General features: G+C 36.4%; 1 protein-coding gene across 2 annotated transcripts in view; it reads right to left on the bottom strand.

Annotated features, from left to right (window-relative positions):
• CNTN1 (contactin 1) overlaps positions 1-18,943 on the bottom strand; it is a 226,052-nt gene that overhangs the window by 26,484 nt on the left and 180,625 nt on the right. For both annotated transcript variants that reach the window (XM_032443168.1, XM_015854536.2), the window contains 5 exons: positions 12,663-12,783; positions 8,940-9,098; positions 5,771-5,920; positions 2,294-2,364; positions 725-959 (listed from right to left, as the gene is read on the bottom strand). In XM_032443168.1, coding sequence (XP_032299059.1) covers positions 725-959; positions 2,294-2,364; positions 5,771-5,920; positions 8,940-9,098; positions 12,663-12,783 — 736 coding nt within the window. The remainder of the gene's footprint in view (positions 1-724; positions 960-2,293; positions 2,365-5,770; positions 5,921-8,939; positions 9,099-12,662; positions 12,784-18,943) is intronic.

Below are 18,943 nucleotides of genomic sequence, written 5' to 3'. Positions count from 1 at the left end.
TTAGGATCTTGTATATATTTCTTCTGACTTAAGGTAAACTTCCAGTGCTTACCCTCCTCCAATAATTTTGGAAATGTAATTTAACTTCAACCATAACATCACAGCATGTGAAATAATTCCAGCAAGAATTAAGAAAAAGAATTTAGAGGTTTTTATTAAATTATTCACCTGGTACCTCTAACATCCAAACAAGAGTAAAGAATGTAACAAAGCTGATTTATATTAGACTCTAAACATACTCATAATGTAACTAAACAGAACTCAACTGTCATTGCTTCACAGTTTTGGGGCTGAATTCTGATAGTGATCTATTAGATCAACAGACTTCAGCGTGGTCTGTTAGGAATTAAAAAACCATACACATGTCAATCAGATGTATTAAGATCACAGAGGCAGAACTGCCGGGTAATTATGAAATTTTTTTAGATAACAAATATGAAGACTATATATATCCATTTAATTATTAAATCTTTTAAGAAGTATGAAAAATTAACACTTCTGCAGATTGCCCGTTAAGACTGCAAGTATAACCAAGTAATCTCCAGCACTTAGAAAGTAGAGTTCAACGTTATTTACTATGAACAGCAATCATTTGTGAGCAAAATACATTCTCCTTGCTCAAGGACAGTTGCTATACTAATTAGAGACAGGGAGCTGGTTCTCCCTAATGTAGTGCTGATTTGAACCTGCAGTGTAAACATTATCTGGTAAAATTAGTACTCACCATCTTGTGCTGAATAAATGACAGCAGTGAGACTGAAAGGCCCATCCCCTTTATTGTTAAAGGCTTTCACTTTTACTTGGTACTGGGTAGAAGGAGGCATTGATTCATCCTTGTGGACATAACGGCCAATTTCGGGATTAGTAACTGTAACTCTTCTCCACTCTTTCTCACCAAACGGCTTGAAAGCCACTATGTAACCAAAGTTATTGCCATAGTGGTATTCTCTTGACAGAGGCTAAAAAGGCAAAAGACAAAACTCAGATTTTTGTAGCTGATCAAACAAAAGGATCTCTAAAGAAAACTACGTGGATTCTGAAAAAATACTGGTCTAAAGTTCAATTTTCATATGGTTTGCTTCTATTGTTTGCTCATATCCCCTACTGAAAAAAGTACTGCCTTCATTATCATAGAATGGCCTGGGTAGAAAAGGACCACAACGATCATCCAGTTTCAACCCCCTGCTACGTGCAGGGTTGCCAACCATCAGACCAGGCTGCCCAGAGCCACATCCAGCCTGGCTTGAATGCCTCCAGGGATGGGGCATCCACAACCTCCTTGGGCAACATGTTCCAGTGCATCACCACCCTCTGTATGAAAAGCTTCCTCCTAATATCTAACCTAAACCTCCCCTGTCTCAGTTTAAGACCATTTCCCCTTGTCCTATCACTATCCAACCCCATAAACAGCTGTAAGCCATTATGCAGATCTGTAGTAGTAGCACACCTGCTGCTAGTACATTTTAAGGTCTTATTTCTCCTCCAAACTCACTGCAAGACACATCAAGCTAATGCCTACAGAAAGAAACCAAGAGCAGCTGCGTATCACAACTGTTGTCAGTTTGTCCTAGGAATAAGCAAAGGAGGATATGAAACAGACACACTGTGCAAATATGTGGGTATATGTGCATACGCAGAGATTATTTTTGCAATACACAGAGAGAAAAATTAAGTGCCTAGTTTAAATTATATTCATTTATGTAAAGCTAGTGATTAAGGAATCCTGCCTGTGCAATTAATTGAGATGGACGTATTCAAAGAATAATTAATCCTACCTCTTTTAAGTCATGATGGAGAGGGTACCAGTTAGTTGTTTTAAGCTACCTACTTACCTAGCTACTATCTGCCAAAAGTTTAAGTGAAAATGACTTCCACTTTCAGCATGAACATTAAAGGTATCTATCCAAAGATATTTCTCAAAACTGTAATTGATGCCCTATAACTAGGAATACTGAAAAAATTACAGAAAATTGTCTACTATAAAATTTTTTGCTTCATTTAGTAAAGCTCTATATTCAGTGATTCCTCCTCTGTCCATGTCCTCAACCAAAACTATTAGCACACGTAGTGCAACCAAAATAATGTCAGTAGCTCATCTGAAGGCTGACCAAAATCATCCTTTCAAAAGAGAATTCCTGCATTACTTCTTCATATCCTGTAAATCTCACAGAGATGAAACATATTCTTTTGTGGTAAAGTAACTGGAGCAATACAGACCTTCCATGCATCTCAGGACCAACAAAATCAGACCTGTGGAATTATATGTTTAATTTCATCTCAGTGAAGTACCTACCATCCATGTTATTGTCAGCTCTCGATTGCTTCCACCTCCTCCTCCAACATCAGAAGGAGCCACATTAGGAGCTAGAAAAACAGAAGAGACAAGAAAAATAACTACAGAGTATGTAGTCAGTAAGAAGAAAGCAACGGTATGATTTGCTTTTCTTTTTACCAGTAAGTCCAATGAGCACATGTGGCCCACAAAATTAAAATAATGATAGCCTGTAATAGCTGTCAGTCTGTGGTCTTACCAAAACTAAAGTATAGCTACTGCAACAGGAAACATGCCAGTTCAAACTATAGTGAGCAATCAATCATACTTCTTTTTAACCATACCCTCTACAAATATTTAATCCAATATTTAGAAGTAGAACACTACTTATAGGCCTCAATAGAAAGACAGCATGTTCTTATGTCTCCTCAGATGCTGATATTCCAAGGCCTCAAGTACCCAGGGAATAAACATTTATTTGTTAACAGACTGCAATTAGTTCCACCTATTTTAATGGATTTACTCACAACATGAGCAAAATGAGTACATGTTTGAAGCACTGCCTTCCTAGTCCTATTCTAGTTTAGATGAATGGCAGATGTCTTCTTGATTGGCATGGGTAGATATTAGGAACCAAAGCTTGCCCAGTACTTAAGTAATTTAGTAATCACATTTTACACTGTTGTTCTATGTGATGCAATAAAATCTGCTAATCTCTCACTGGTGCAGTTGAATGGTAAGAAAGATACTCTCAAGGGTTCATTAAAAGTCATTCTAATATTTACTTTCTGTCAAATTCCCTACATTTATATTTCTGTAAGATTCTGTCAGTACCTAAATTCTCTTAACTACCATAAACAGCTAAAATCTATTTTCTCTCTGGAATCCAGTATAGACATTTCTCCAAAATTTGTTTCTATAATGACACACAGAAAACACCCAGCAAGAACTGTCTAATTAATTCATGACATATTTACACTAAATATGATGATTTCATTGCTATTGTCTGTGGTGGTTTTGTATTTACTCGCTGTCTCTCAATAAGAAGGATATGCACAGTACTGCTGGAAAAAGCAAATGATGGTTAAGTCTAAATACTGTGCATTAAATGAGACTCAGGTGATCATGCATTAACTACATGGACATTCTCTGTGTTAAAACATTCTTATATGATCAGACATTTTCTCCTATAAATCAGTAAAGGTCACAGGAGAGTAAGAGGATAGATCTTTAGTGGTCTCCCTCTACTTAAATAACATGTTTGCTGAGGTCTACTGCTAGGGTCACTTGGGAATAAAAAGGAAAGCAGAAAGGAATTAATGTATTTAGAAAGGAAAAAAAAAATAATGTAAAAATAAATTTGAAATCAGAACCTTCATTTGGTGCACAGTTTATATTTTTTATTCTGGCCTTCCAGAAAGAAAATCAGTGGAGAACGAGGCCAAACATAAACTAAAGCTAAAATAGAATCATCAGCCTTTGATCAACTGAGTTTCAAGAAGTCACTGTGAAATACGGGTGTTACTGATGAAGAATGCATGTTTTATTAAAAGAAGGATCTCTCTTCCATAGCACATGCTCTTGGCATGCTAATTAAAATGTTATTGAAATTAAAGTTATCTTCAAGAAGAGAGACTTCAGAACTGAAAAAGACACTGATAACATTAGAGTCGAATGAACATTATCTGTCACACACAGTACGACATGAGACACAGCAGTTTGCTGCTGTTTCAGAGATGCAGCACTGTTTGTTGCTGTTTAACACAGAACAAATGCTAAAAATAACAGCAATGTATAGAAGTGGGCTGTCTAGGGAACAAAATACTTAATTTCTTCATTTTAAGATGAAAATGCACACACAACCCTATTCTGTAGCACCCTCGAGAGTGATAATGCATCCCAAATGCTATTGTTGCTGCTTATAAAAATTCCAGCTTCTGGCAGGAAAAGTTCTTGGGCACACAAGTTTATCAGCAAATAGTTACTGACTTATATGCTCTTGTAGCATTGCAAGAAGTCTTTACTAATTCTTAGGATACTACACTGGAATTTTGCTTTGCTCCACCATGAATGTCTATCAAAATCTACCAAAGATGACAATGGTGTTGTACATGGGGAATGGGACAGCAGCCTAGCAGACTACATTTTGCAAAGCATTTCATCCTGCTAAAATAGTGGAGCATAAGCAGTCGGTAGGGCCTTGGAAAGGGGCTAAAACAAACTTCATGAACGTGGCAAACTCCAATCTGCAGGACACCACCATGGTCACCACCTGTGAACATTTCTTCAGTCCTTAACCTTTCTGCCTCTTTCCTGACATTTCAAAAATGGCTGTTGTGCACTCAGAATTACAAGGAGCATTTCCAGATTTCTCATTTAGACCCTTGGGCTGTGTTCAAATACAGTTGTTGAGTCAGAAAATAGACAATATTAGTAGTCAGTTTTTTATGAAGTGATTTTCTTCTACTTTGAGTATTGAAATTCTGTGCACATTTTCTTTCCCTGACTAATTTAACCGATTTGTATTTTCTTTCTCCCTAAGCAAGTTTTTAAATGGACTAAATGTGGATCCTTATTAACAAATGATTTCAAATTTGCAATGCAAATGCATTTTAAAATGCTATCTAATGGCAGCAATGACCTATCTGCTCTAATTGCAAAATTTAATTTTCTAATTTTGGTTTTGCATTTTTATTTTGTAATCACAAGCCATGGGACAAAGGCTTTCTAAAAATCATAAATATCTCATGGTTGCACATGGGTGCTAATACGCATTCAGGTGGATATACTGGTACACAGGCTTTGTAGGATAAAGCCATTTTGAAGTGATACATCACTTCCTAAAGCACTGCTGTTATCTCCTTTGTACAGTTCAAACAGAATGTATTATCCTCCTTGTTCTCAAGAATCCAATTCAAAATGGACCTGTCTCAGCCTAGAGGGTATCCTTAAATAGTTTAATAATTTTAACACAGAGCCATTATACTGTTATGGGTTTTTGCTATGTCGAATAATGTCACATCTCTCATGTAGAATAAGAAGAAACAAGACCAAGCCTGACAGATACATAGCATTATATGGTAAGACAAACATCTTGTCATGCATCTTTTAGTTAAAAATAAACCAAACAGCAAAAGGACATTTTCTTGTCAAAAACATGCATCTGTTTTTTTTCTGCTAAGCCATGAATTTCAATGTCAAGCAAGTGCATGTGTTTACCCAACATCAATCACAGAAGTGGAGGGAGTCTCTGAAAGATACAGCACGACTATTTCAATATTGGAGACAAATTTGCTGGTTTTATCACTGTGTTTTCTTCCTGTCTGCTTTAATATTAAGATATCTAGACAGTCTACTAAAATCTACAGTAGTTAGTGACTACATTTTCCGAATTTGCTTCTTATAAAATCCTTCCAAAAATAAAAAAGACAAAACAATTAATAAAAATGTGAAAACAAAGAGGACATTTAACAAAATTGACATTTTCTGTTTACATACGAGCGCCTTCAGTTCTGATTCTTTGTGAGGGCATACTCGGTTCCCCTGTTCCCAAAGTGTTTGTTGCTATTATCCGGAACTCATATTCCATCCATGGAATTAAATCAATCACTTTAGCGGATTCCATGTTTCCTTCAATATCTGATGGATCTAAAAGAGATCGAAAGTTGCTTTAGAAAATCTCATTTTTACAATGGAGTCAGTCAAGAAAGAGATTTTTAAATCCACAGAACTGCCACTAGTCTACAGCCACACACAGCCAGCTGGAGCACTACGTTACACAAAAGGGATGCCATGTTTTTATAAGGAGTACTCCTGGCAATGGCTAGAAATTTGGAAGTTATAACATTATCTTAGATGCTTAGATAAACCCTTACATATTTTTATGTTCAAACTGATTGTGAACTAGCAAAGGAAGTACATTCAATTATTTAGTTATCCTTATTAGTTACATATACTGGAGTTGTGGAATTTCACTTTACCTACAGAAAAATACAAGGAGAAATGTAAAATGCAAAAAGAATAAAATACAAATTAATGACATATGCAATAGCTAGACAGGTGTAAATTTTGGGACTGATCAATTGAGAAAGAGTAGTTTATAAAATGTGATTGTATTTTGGTGCACCTTACTAGTGAGCATGTTACAACCTGCTAGGTAGTTCTGATTCAAGAAGAAGCATTCTTACATATGTCCTGTAAGATGTACTCTATCCAACTCATGACACTGTGTGTATAACTCAAGGATAGCGAACACTCTACATCCATGGAAAGACAGAGGATTTTCATTTCTTGTATGGGCCAACAGAGCTGTCTGTCAAACTAAAATCTTGGGTTCAGAGGGAGATGAGAAATGATGTACTCTGCACTGGGAAGGTGGCAGGTTTGGAATTAAAATATGAGTGCAACGGCTGCCAAAAAAAACTCCAACAATACCATGAACAACGACATAAACATTGGATAGTGACACAGCTTTCATTCCAAAGCCTTGAAGGAGAAAGGAAAACTCTTCCTATTTCTTTCCATCTGTCAACCACCTTCCTCATCATTATCAAAATTATTTTTCTGTCCAGACAATAAAGCCATTGCAAAACTCCTATCGCTTCCAAACATAATAAAAATCTGTTACTCTTTCTTCTGCGATTCTTCCAATCTCTCTATTTAATCTTGCTGTGCCACACATTCCCAAAATAACTATGAAAACTCAACACTTTGAAAATACTCTGATCCCCTCAACCTGAATAAGCAACATAAATGTAAACAACTTTTTACATAACCTATTCACACATATTTCCATACTGTCAAGCAGAACTCACTTCTTTCAAAAAAAGACCAAAACACCAAACAACACAACATACTTGGTATTATGCAACCTGAGATGATTTACTTGGCTTGGTTGTAACAATAACAACAACAAGATTTCCAAAGTGCAATGCCAAAGTATAATTTTGTTTCACACACTGAAAGTTGATGGCAGTAAATGACAGCCTAAATACTGATGAGAGATCAATTTGGAACGATCATCATGTCTCCTTCATATAAAAGTTAGCACTGAGCCACACTGGGAGGAGCCCAGGAGTTAAGTAATGCTTGCAGGGGTGCCAGCAGTGGTTACTATGGTGAGTACAGCTCATCAAAAGTACTCAGTGTGGTTCTAAAGAAAAGTGATGAATTTGGAACCGTTGCAATAATTCATTTCAGTTTCTCAGAAATGAAACATTTCTATCTATCCCGCTAGCTTCTTAAAAAAGGAATTTGAGAAACTAGGTTTCTCTCTGCTCAAAGATGTGAATCCCCACTCAAAATGTTACAAGACTCCAAGTCTGACTGTATGTCTCAACAATTATTTTAATCATACAAAGAACTTCAGAGATGCAGAGAGGTTCATCTCATCATACGAAGAACACTGCAAATAAAAAATCTTCCTGAAAAGTGAGTTCAAGTGTTTGCTCCGAACTGGAGAGAGTGAAGATCTGAATCCTGAACTTGCACGTCCTACACAAATATTTCAGGTTTTAGTAACATGCAGCTTAAAATATGACAATATCAGAGATGTCATCCCCTCTGCATAAATTCTTCCTATATCTTCGTACAAACTGGCTTCTCCCCAGGCACATTCTTTATTGAAAAGGAAACAATCAACTGGAAATAGAATACAATTTAAAGTGATAAAAAAGGGAGGCTGATCTAAATGGGTCCTCTGTATATTCACCAAAATAAACAATCAAGCAATTATTTGAACATTTATAACTCTTACATTCATTTTAAAATTTCAAAAGAATTTGTTCTGAAGTAACTGTTAAACAAGATACTAGAGTTAAGGAGGGATCTTCTAGTTTTATTTTCCAAGCTATCAAGTCATATAGCAGTATTGGTTGTTGGAGGTAATTATATACAATAGTGTTACACATTCCTCATGTTTTAGAAGAGAGATGTGATTTCAGGTTGCAGGTCTACTAGTTTAGTAATTCCACATAAAAGAGCTAAAGTTATATTTTATTACAGTGGCCTAATGAATTGTCAGGAGAATTGAGTATACCTTGTAGAAACACTATCCATCATAAAGCATTCAAATACAAAAGTATTTTTAATTTGTTGTCACAAGTTATGTTTTTATGTTAATTTTTTATAAGGAAAGACTCAGAGTCAGTATGTCTGTATTCAGATAGGTATCTCCTCAACTACAATTATGTGGCACACTGATGACATCCAGTGGTTAGAAGGATCATCTTAGCTATGTTTTCTCTAGGAGTGCCAGTTATAATGCAAATAGCAACTGGTCTCTTCACAGAAAAATAAGACAATTTCAACCTATTTTCCATGTAACAAATTCAGAAATTAAGACATTCATTTATCATCCAAATTAACCTGTGATGCTTTTTTGCAATTCCAGAAGCAACAAGAAAAGAGAACAAAAACAACAGCTAGGAAAAAAACTTTGCCTGTTCTTTTTTTGCATATCTTGGTATTCACTTCAGTCTCTCCTAACGCTGGGAACAAAAATGTTGACAACACACTGCCAGGATGATACCCGGTTCCAAACTCTGAAGCAGATATTAGTAGTATCCCTGGTTACTTTTTATTTGGACTATTTTGTGATTAGCTAAGTGTCTTAACAATCAAAGTATTTATAACCTATAGATTTTATTGTTTCTGACATTATTCCTACCTGTTTTGGCATCTTTCCACTCCTCAGATAGGAAAGTTTTTGACTGGATAGTGTATTTAGAAATAGGGCTATGATTGTCTGTTCCACGACTCCAGGTAAGTGCTACAGTGGTGTCTCTAATTTCTTCTATTCTTATGCCTCCTGGAGGGCCTGGAGGACCTGAGGGGAAAAAAAAAAGTAAATAAATAATTACAGGTTAATTATACAACACTATATGTCTATAGGTATGTTCATATTTGTCTTGGCCCATCATCTTAACCCAAATCTGGTAAACACACCATGAGATTTGAACTTCCTATGGGCTAACATAAATTAGGAAAAAGTAGAAATAGTCACTGCTTCTCTAAAGTCCCCCCAAAACCTTCTCACAACAAGAATCTCAAACTCCATGCTATGCCAAGACGTGGAATCCACTATACACAGTGATCCAAACAGAGTCTTTAAAAATATAGCAAACAAACAAACAAACAAACAAACTCCAAGAACCAGAAAAAAATCACAAAGACCACCAACAAAGAACAGAAGCACTAAGCTGTCAAAAAGAGAAAGTATTTTTCACAAAACTGCCTCCTTCATTTTGGATCATCAAGAAGCACCTGTACAATACTGTGAAAATAAGGATTTATTTTTCCTCAATAGGTTGATACTTTCAAAGATGAATTTCAGAATTCATATCTACAATCAATATTAATGAACAAAATACAGTGGCAGTAAGACTTTTCACCACGTTCCATTGCGATGGGACAAGTGGAAATGTCTCCAAACTAAAAGAGGGGAGATATGGATTGGTTGTAAGACAAAACTGTTTTTATGATAAGAGTAGTGAAGCACTGGAACAGAGAGGTGGTGCAGTTACTCAACCACCTCTGACAAGATACAATTCTGTTTCCAAAAATGTCCTCTTTTTTTCCAAGTATATCACTGAGTCTAATAAATGGTATTACAATCCTTCATCAAATCGTATCTGATTTATTTCTGAACAGTAACAACATGCAAAAACATCTGTAGTGAATGGCTGCATTTATCTATATGCATTTTGAACATCTCTATCTTTTATTACTACTACTGTCATGCCTCCACTTTGTGTGGGATACGTTTTCAGTGTAGCTGTAGACTGTGCTTCAAACGGAGGCTAAAATGTGCAAACTATGTAATTTTTATTTCATAAACTAGAACATTATGAAGCAAGTGAGTGATGTAGGCCCACAAATATACAAGTGTTTGAACTTAACGGTAATTCTGTAACTTGAAGCGGAGAGGCTATTTACAAACATGCTCTACACAGATACTCTCATATTATTCTTTCCTTATAGACTGTTCTAGTTTTGTTATATGTTTTATATGATACACATTTATATAATATGCCAATTGTGGAAGAACAGAAACTATGTATGAGAACTACGGAGAAGCAGTTTCAGATTCCACTTCCAGAGATAACAACATGCCAACATGACTCAGGTAATTACTTAATAATCTGATTGAACAAGTCTCAGAGCACATTGAAAAGCAAACAAACAAAACAACAAGAAATAACAGGACAAATTTATCTGCAGCATGTAACAGGGAAACCACAGAAAACAGGAACAAAACCAACAAGAATGGAATGGGATTTCTACATCACAGCTAAACACACAGTGTGCCAAACGTATCTTCAGCTCTTGAGCTCTTCCCTTTCCCCATACAGCTGAGGAAAAGTGATCAAGGTAAATGAACTGAAGCAAAGAAGAGTATGGAAAGGTCCATCAGTGTTAGTCTTTTTTTTTTTTTTTTTTTTCCTGCCTTGTTTGAGAAGGACCTCTTGCAGCTTCTCATCTCACTGTCAAAGTTTCTGAAAAAGCCTTTGGAAGCACCAAGGGCCAACAGCTCCATCAGGAAAGCTGAGCCACGACATAAGTGTAACCACTGGGTAGTCTGCACCTTCGGTGAGGAATCCAGCTCTGTAGGGATCACAATGAGGTGGGCAGAGCTAGGTGCTGGTAAGACAGTCCTGGGCAACACAGGCAAAATTCATCAGGTGCATCCAGGTGACAAGATGCAGCATATATCCAAGAGGTCCATCCAGGAGAGAAGGCACCTGAAGCACAGGTCAAAGATCCATCCAGGAGGCAGGGCCACAAACAGAGCTGGAGCCAGCATATCTGTAATGCAGCCAGGACTGAAAGCCAGGCCAGGACTGAACTTAAACTGGGCACCTGGGTCCTATTACAGTATACCTAGATAGGTGTTCTGGATGAGGCAGATCACAGCCATTAAGCCCTGGTGGTGTACTCAGTCTCACAGAGTGCTCTTCTGCACACTACTATTAGCTTTCCTGAACTCAAATTTTAATGCTCTAATGTCATGAAGGACAGACTATATGAACAGTTCCATTGTCTTGTGGAGAGACAAAATATCTTCATTTGCTTGCATGAACAGTGCCTATAGTTTTACTGCTCTGGAACCAGATTTTGCTCTTGTTTCTTACTATCAATACAGTGAAATTATAATGTCACTTCTGTAATATATCATAAAAAAATGTAAATTTTTAAAGTGCTGAGTCTTCTATTGACAAAAACAGGGGTGAGAAGTGCTTAGCACTACGTAGGACTGTGATCATGATGTTAAAACCTGAACATTAAGCATAAAATGAATGCTGGTATCTTCCAAAAAACATGCTAAGAGTTATTATTCTATTTATAATTACCACACTGTGAGAACCAGAAGATTGACAAGGCAGCTTAACTCCTATTTTATTATGTAAAAGGAACTGCTTACATAGTACTAAGGCACAAAACCAAACTCTTACCTTTCTTCACAGTTCTGAAATTTCACCATATATCAAATTTGCTTTGACATTTCATCCAAAACTGATGGCATTTCACTGGCCGTTAACACTCAGTGAAAAATAATAAGTCCACAACCTCAGCAGATGACAGAAACTCAGAATGAAGGAACAAGTTACACTTGTTACACTTCAGTTATTAGACAGATATATAGTACAGCTGGAATGTACAACATGATAGCAATGCAGATCCAAGTACATGTTAAATATTCTTTGAATTGACAGCATTACAGAGCATTAGTACTCTGGAATATATTATTCCTGGAGGCACAAAACAGTAAAATGTCCAAAGGACAAGAATTAACTCATGCTACTGTAAATCACATACTGTAATGTATTTTGTAGCATATATACCAAAGGAGTATGCAGTGCTCTCAGTATGCAGTGCTCTCATATTGCAGTAAAACTTACAGAGAGAAGAATGATTTAACAATGGAGTGATAATCTTAACCTCAGTGTCATGATTTCTGTCATTTGAAAACTACGGATCCTTTAAAAATTTAGGCCTAGTGTTATACAAAACTGTGTATCAATGAAGCATAATAAGAAAATGGAAATGGCTTCTTTAAGCTATTATGCAGTAGATATATTGAAATAATACTTACTACCACCTTTGATATTTAATAATAAACAGCAAATTAAACTACTTAAAATGTACTTCAACAGAAAGAAAGTACACATAGTAAAAAAAAAAAGCCTTTATTGATTTTCAGTAAAACATATATCTAAATGTCCAGAACAGGATCAGTATCCTGATACACGTTTATGTATTTCTCATTTTAATTACAGTCAGTTCTAAATGAGAAATAAATTACTCTCAACAACCAGAAACACCCTACTTTTCTAGATGAAAAAAAGCAAAACAAAACAGCAGCATTTCTCCCTTACACAGAGAACCTTACCTCTTACGACGAGGTCAGCTGACGCTGAAGAATTGTCAACAATTGTCTGGGCAGTACACGTGTATCTTCCAGCATGCCGCAGCTGAACATTTTTAATGAGCAGTTCACCATTGGATTTAATCTGTTAAAAAGAGTACTTAATGAAGACAGTAAACATCCCTGTGTAACTGACACCCATCTACACATACCTCCCAATTGATATAGAGATATACAGCAGTTGCTGTTTCCAAAAAGTGCTTATTTTGAGATCACTCTCAAAGGTGTGTTTGATTCATGAGACAACTGTTGTAGATGTCTTGTGTTTCCTGAAGAGACACTTGCACTTTACCATAAATGAAAAACAAAACCACGACGTAAGAGAGCAGATACTTCTTCACTAGCTGGTATTGTTAATTTTCTACTATTTTAAGACTTTTTTTTTCTCGTAAACAGCAATCAGACAATTCATCTACACCATTATTTCCTAATTATGCATGTTTGTATGATAACAGTTTCATTGAGACCCGTTAACAGACCAGAATGCTGTTTGACAGTTCTTTTACAGACTTAAAACAGAATGAAGCCCCAAAGCTCACTTTCCATTGACTTCACCAAATCATCTACCAGCAGCCACCGCTGACATATACATCATTCTCTGTACACATACCACACTTACTTTATTGTCATATGGATATGACATGGATATCTTCAATCTTTTCCCTTCTAATTTCTCTTTATATTATATAGGAATATTTTTAAAGGTCCAAACCTCAGATAGATTTACACAATGCTTTGTAAATCTTGCTATTTCAAATTCACTTTTTAAAACCTTCAGTTGAGGTAGCTAGATTGGATATATATAAGTAAAATACTGACTGTTTTTTATCTGTGTAATAGAAGCTTTATTCTGTTTTTTATGTGTTTTGTTTTTTTTCCTGGGTGGGAGAGGAGTGTCCTTACCTAGCAAATTAACAGAGGAAGTACTACTCCATCTTCACAGATTTAAAATCTGTTGGTTCTAATCAAAATTCAGCATCAGAGTTTATAATGACTAAGTATTTCTGCATGATGTATTTAAATTTCAGCCAGAATCTCCAATAGGCTTTTAGTATGTAAAATATAAAGTGAATAAAATGCAATTTTACAGAAATACAGAATGTAGTCTTTTAAATAAGAACAATTAACCAACACAGAGGGACATTTTAAATTAGGTGTCATTATTAACTGCACTCACATAAAATGAAGTGATGGGATTCAGTATTATGTAGCAAAGACTGCAGTATAAAATCAGCTTCTCAGCCGAGAGAGTCTAATATGAAGCTGTAGCCCTTTGTCAACTTCACTGCCCTGTTACCACATTATGCGACCCAAGAGATATCCACAGTCTTTACATAATGCTTCATGATCATGTAGCATTTAGACTACAAGTAATGGCTATCAGCATCTTGTGTTTAGGAAAAAGTTCTCCAGTTGGGGTGAAACTGGCTAACCTACAAATTACACATTCTAAAAAATAAAACTGTAGTGTGCAAGGAGCTAACCTTCATGATGACTCAATCACTAGACCAAGAAGTGCATTACTGAGCCTACAAGAAATTAAAAGCCAACAATTTGCACATTTAGAAAAAAGTCCAGCTTTAGAGACAGCCTGTGCACCTGTTGTATATTTAAGACAAGGGTTCTTAATGCTGCCCTCATGTTCTTACTCTAAAAGGACTACCCTCCTCCTCTGCTCTGCTCTGTTGATACTGTATCTAGGATACTTTGTCCAGTTTTGGGTTGCTCAGTTCAAGAAAGACAGGGGTCTCCTGGAGAGAGTTCACTGGAGAGCCACAAAGATGATAAACGGCCTGGAGCATCTCCTGTATGAGGAAAGGCTGAGACACCTGAGGCTGTTCAGCCTAGAGAAGACATGGCTGATAGGAAATATTATCAATGCTTATAAGTATGTAAAGGTCAGGTATCAAGAGAATGGGGTCAGGCTCTCTTCACTGGTGCCCAGCAACAGGAAAAGGGGCAATGGGCACAAACTGGAACACAGGAAGTCCTAACTAAACACGAGGAAAAACTTTTCTTTGAGATTTACAGAGCGTAGGCACAGGCTGCTGGGGGAGGTTGTGGAGTCTCCTTCTCTGGAAATATTTTAAGCCCACCTGGATGCTTTCCTGTGTAATGTGACATAGGGAACCTGCTTTAGCAGAGGGTTGGATTAGATGATCTCCAGGGGTCCCTTCCAACCCCTATAATTCTGTGCTAATGTGTAAAGGATGCCTACCTGCTTTAATGGATAGCTTTGGCAAACTCCAACTTATTCACTCTTTTGTTCTTCATTAATCAAACATCTTTGAATACTGAATTATTATTCCTCCATCAACTTTTTTTCTCTTCCTATAGAAATCTTCAGGAAAATTCATTCATTTAACTTTCACAGTGCTACAAGTGACATAAGTTGTTTTAATTACCCCTATTTCTGGAGAAGGAACTGAAGCTGAGAGAAACTGGTATTTAAAATGTCCATTAACGATAAATGACCCATAAACTGGATAAGTAGAAAATGGATGTCTTGACAATGTGATAAATTCTTATGGCAAATTTAAAACCCTAGCTGTGGGGCTTAAAAGTTTTGTCTCTTATACAAAGAGTTAAAGCTTCTTAATTTATAACATGTAGAAGATCTCTAAAATTCCCACATACATACATCGTTCTGCAGGAAAAGAAAAAAAAAAGAGGAAGAGAAATGGAAAGATGAAAAGGAAAAAAAAAAAAAGGAAGAGGAAGAAGGAAAAGGAAAAGGGGAAAGGAGAGGAAAAGGAAGAGAAAGAAAGAAATAAAAGCCATATTTGAATGGACATTCAATACAAAGTGTTTAAGTGATTATATCTGGGGAAAATATGTGTCACATTTTCAGACGGCTATAAGGCTCACTGTCTCAAGCCACCTGTGGTAGTACCATAAGTTGAAAAAAATTGTGTTGAAACATTTATCTGAACCCACTACACACGCACCTGTAGAACAAGAAGCAGAACAGAGACCACAGCTACCCTGAACGGAGAGCACATTTTATATTAAGAAATAGAATTATACAAATGATTAAAAATTAACATTTCTAATAATTTTTGTATCCCTCAAAGAAAGCCCTAAAAACAGATTAGTAGGTTAGGTTTATGCATGTGCTAGTTCTATAATATTTCAGAAGAAAAAACAAAAACCAAATTATATATATACTAAGTATAACTGATTGCTTTCATGAAAATAGAAATGTTAGAAAAGATGAACAGATGGTTTTATACCACACAAAATTGGAAGAGGCAACATTCTGTTTTTGTAATTCACTCCAGATTGTTCAGAAATCTCATTATGCTACAAAAAAAGGAAACCAAAACACTGCAACCCTGAAACCTCCACAAAAAGAATTAAGATGCAAAATGGTAAATAAAAATGCTGAATGTTTAGGCATAAGAACTCGTGTTCTAACTGGACAGTCCTAGTGTCCAGTTAACAACAAAGATTTTCAACATAATTTGAAGTATCATGGTCTGTCATTGCAGTCCCTAAATTCTGATGTTTTGAAGAAATGAAATAAAGCTACATCATTCAGTTTATATTTCCTGACTGAAAATGAGGGGGAAAAAAAGAAAAAGTAAAGGTTAAATATTTTCCAAATGCTCTGAAACTAGAATGCAAGTTCAGAGTATATATTTAGAGGAGATTAAAATAGTCAGATAAAACTGTCCTCCTACACGAGGGAAGTCTGGAACAGAAGCATTTCTGGACGAGTGCTCCTTGCCCTCATTAATTCATGAGAATTGCAGGGGGATTACCTTCAAGGACAGCATCCTGTGAAAATATGTGGGGATTACTGTGTAAATGAGCTCTGGCTGGCTGCCTGACTAACCACATTTGTCTGTAGTGGGCTACAAAATGCTGTCAACAGCTTTCAAGAAGAAAAGTCATGAGGAGTATCAGTACCAGTGTAGGAGCAGAGAAGGGTATCTACCTGCTTCTCTGAGCTCCAAAAATGATAAAAACCAAATTGCATAAACTCTGACCTCTTGATTTCCCAGTTTGTGGTTGGGTTCTTTGTTTTTGTTGTTGTTGTTCAGTTTTTAATAAAAGAGGCAAACAATCCTCTATTCTAGTTCTCCGCTATAAGCTTGTAGTTTATTAACACTAAATGTCATCCTAAGAAGAACACTACAGACCAGGAATCTCTCATCATTGCTTACACTTTGATCTTCATATAAACATACGAAAGTTCGTCTAGTAAGTTTTACAAGAACTGCACAAACCTGGAATTCTCTTTATCTCATCTCTACTTCATAAAAATGATTACAATTTCTTAAGTCTTACAACTCAATAACTCATATTTTAGCAAATAAAGTAAAATACTTTGCTGTATTTCTTAATGATGTGCCGACATACTTCCATTAACAGTAATTTCCCCTCTGGAAACTTGGTCTTAAAATACAAATGATGAAAACCAAATGAAAAAATGTAATGTAGTTTAAACATTATCATCCTATAGGTACGGTATTGTACCCTATATGTTCAGAAGCTCTCTTGAATAAAGATTTTATATAGTTGGTGATAAAGCTTTCCATGCATCAGAAGAAGCCCAAGTTCTTGGTGGTAAAAGAAGAGCTTACAAAGCAAATAAAGAACATGGGCATCAGCAGATTCTGTCCACAAATTAGATATGAATGCACTGCATGTTTTCATTGAAAAACCTCAGCATGGCTGAGCTAAAAAATGCCTTCCTTAATACACAGAAAACTGAATCACAGACTGGAAATTTTGATAGCAGTACTCAGGGATGTTCCAAGTGTATCTGTGGTTCACCACTCAGATATTTACCAAGTTTCAAGCAAAGACTTTCATCATACGAACCCTATGTTTATGCTTTAATAGTGATGTCAAAAATGGCACTGCATGCTCTACATCTGAGATCCACTGTTTCTTTTTGACAGTCACCTTTGCCTGTGCTCATAATTACTGAATGCCTAATTCTATGTGATTGAAAATCATTTCTTTCGACTGAAACTTCTGTTATGGCCTCAGCAAGAACGTTACTAGGAAGCTAAGAGGGCCTTTGTAATAACAAAATTATGTAAGAATCTGGTAGGCAGAGATGGAGATGTTTTTAAAATTCCCAGATTCTGAACTTTAATGTGTTTTAATGCACACCAGGAATACAGTGATAGAACAGTTAATAAGAGGTAACTTGGAAGAGAAGAGATTCTTGGAGATTAGATTATTTTTTCCAAAGCTAGCAATAACTTAAATATTCTTTGTAAACTCAGTGCCCAAAACTATGAATTTTAAACATGTTCACCTGAAACATTTTTTCCAGCCAGTAGAGGATCTGCTGTGTGTTAGCTAAAAGTAGTGCAGAAAATCCAGCAGCTGTTGATGAATGTTAATGTAAATGTGATTACAGCTATTTTCCTGACATGGAGATAACAGAAAACAGAGGGACAAAAACATCAATGCAGTTCCAGTGTCTCTATCATGTTCACAAAAGATCTTATCTCACTTTATTTTGTAAGCCACAGCTGGCAAAAAATGATGGTTAAATAAAAAAAATCAGCAGGATAATGATAGCCATTCCCGATAAAGAACCTCTTCCTTCAGTGAACTATACTTACATGTAAAGGAAGAACAGTGCTAATTCTAGCCCTGAAATGTGGACTAGGAAATACTTCCAACAAACACATTATTCTTTCCCATTCAGCACACTGTTGTGAATGCCTCAGGATACTTTGCTTTGTACCAGTACCCCTGTGGTATCGTGCCCTGTTATTTCACTTCCAAGAGGAAAAAGAAAAGTCTAGATACTTGTTCACTTGTACTCATGGCTCATAGCTATGGCTGATGAAGAAAATTCACAATCAACTACAAACTATATTTCTATGGGTAGTACTTAACTCGTGAGACTTTTTCAAGTCCTGTTTAACTTAAGCAGAATCATAGAATGGTTTGAATTGAGAGAGACATCTAGTTCTATACCCCTGCTGTGGGCTGGTTGCCAGCCACCAGCTCAGGCTGCCCAGGGCCTCATCCAATCTGGCCTTGAACATCTCCAGGGATGGGGCATAAACAGCTTCTCCTGGCAGCACGTGCCAGTGTTTCATCACTCTCTGACGAAAGAATTTGGATATAAGGAAAAAATCCTTTACAGTAAGGGTGGTGAGGCACTGAAACAGGTTGCCCAGAGAAGTGGAAATTTTGGGCAGCGTGCTCTAGCAGTGGTGACCCTGTTCACTGCAGGGGAGCTGGACTAGATGACCTCTGAATGTCCCTTC

Source organism: Coturnix japonica, chromosome 1 (assembly GCF_001577835.2).
Source record: "Coturnix japonica isolate 7356 chromosome 1, Coturnix japonica 2.1, whole genome shotgun sequence".
Taxonomy (NCBI): Eukaryota; Metazoa; Chordata; class Aves; order Galliformes; family Phasianidae; genus Coturnix; species Coturnix japonica.
This window is presented reverse-complemented; position numbering and strand designations above follow the sequence as displayed.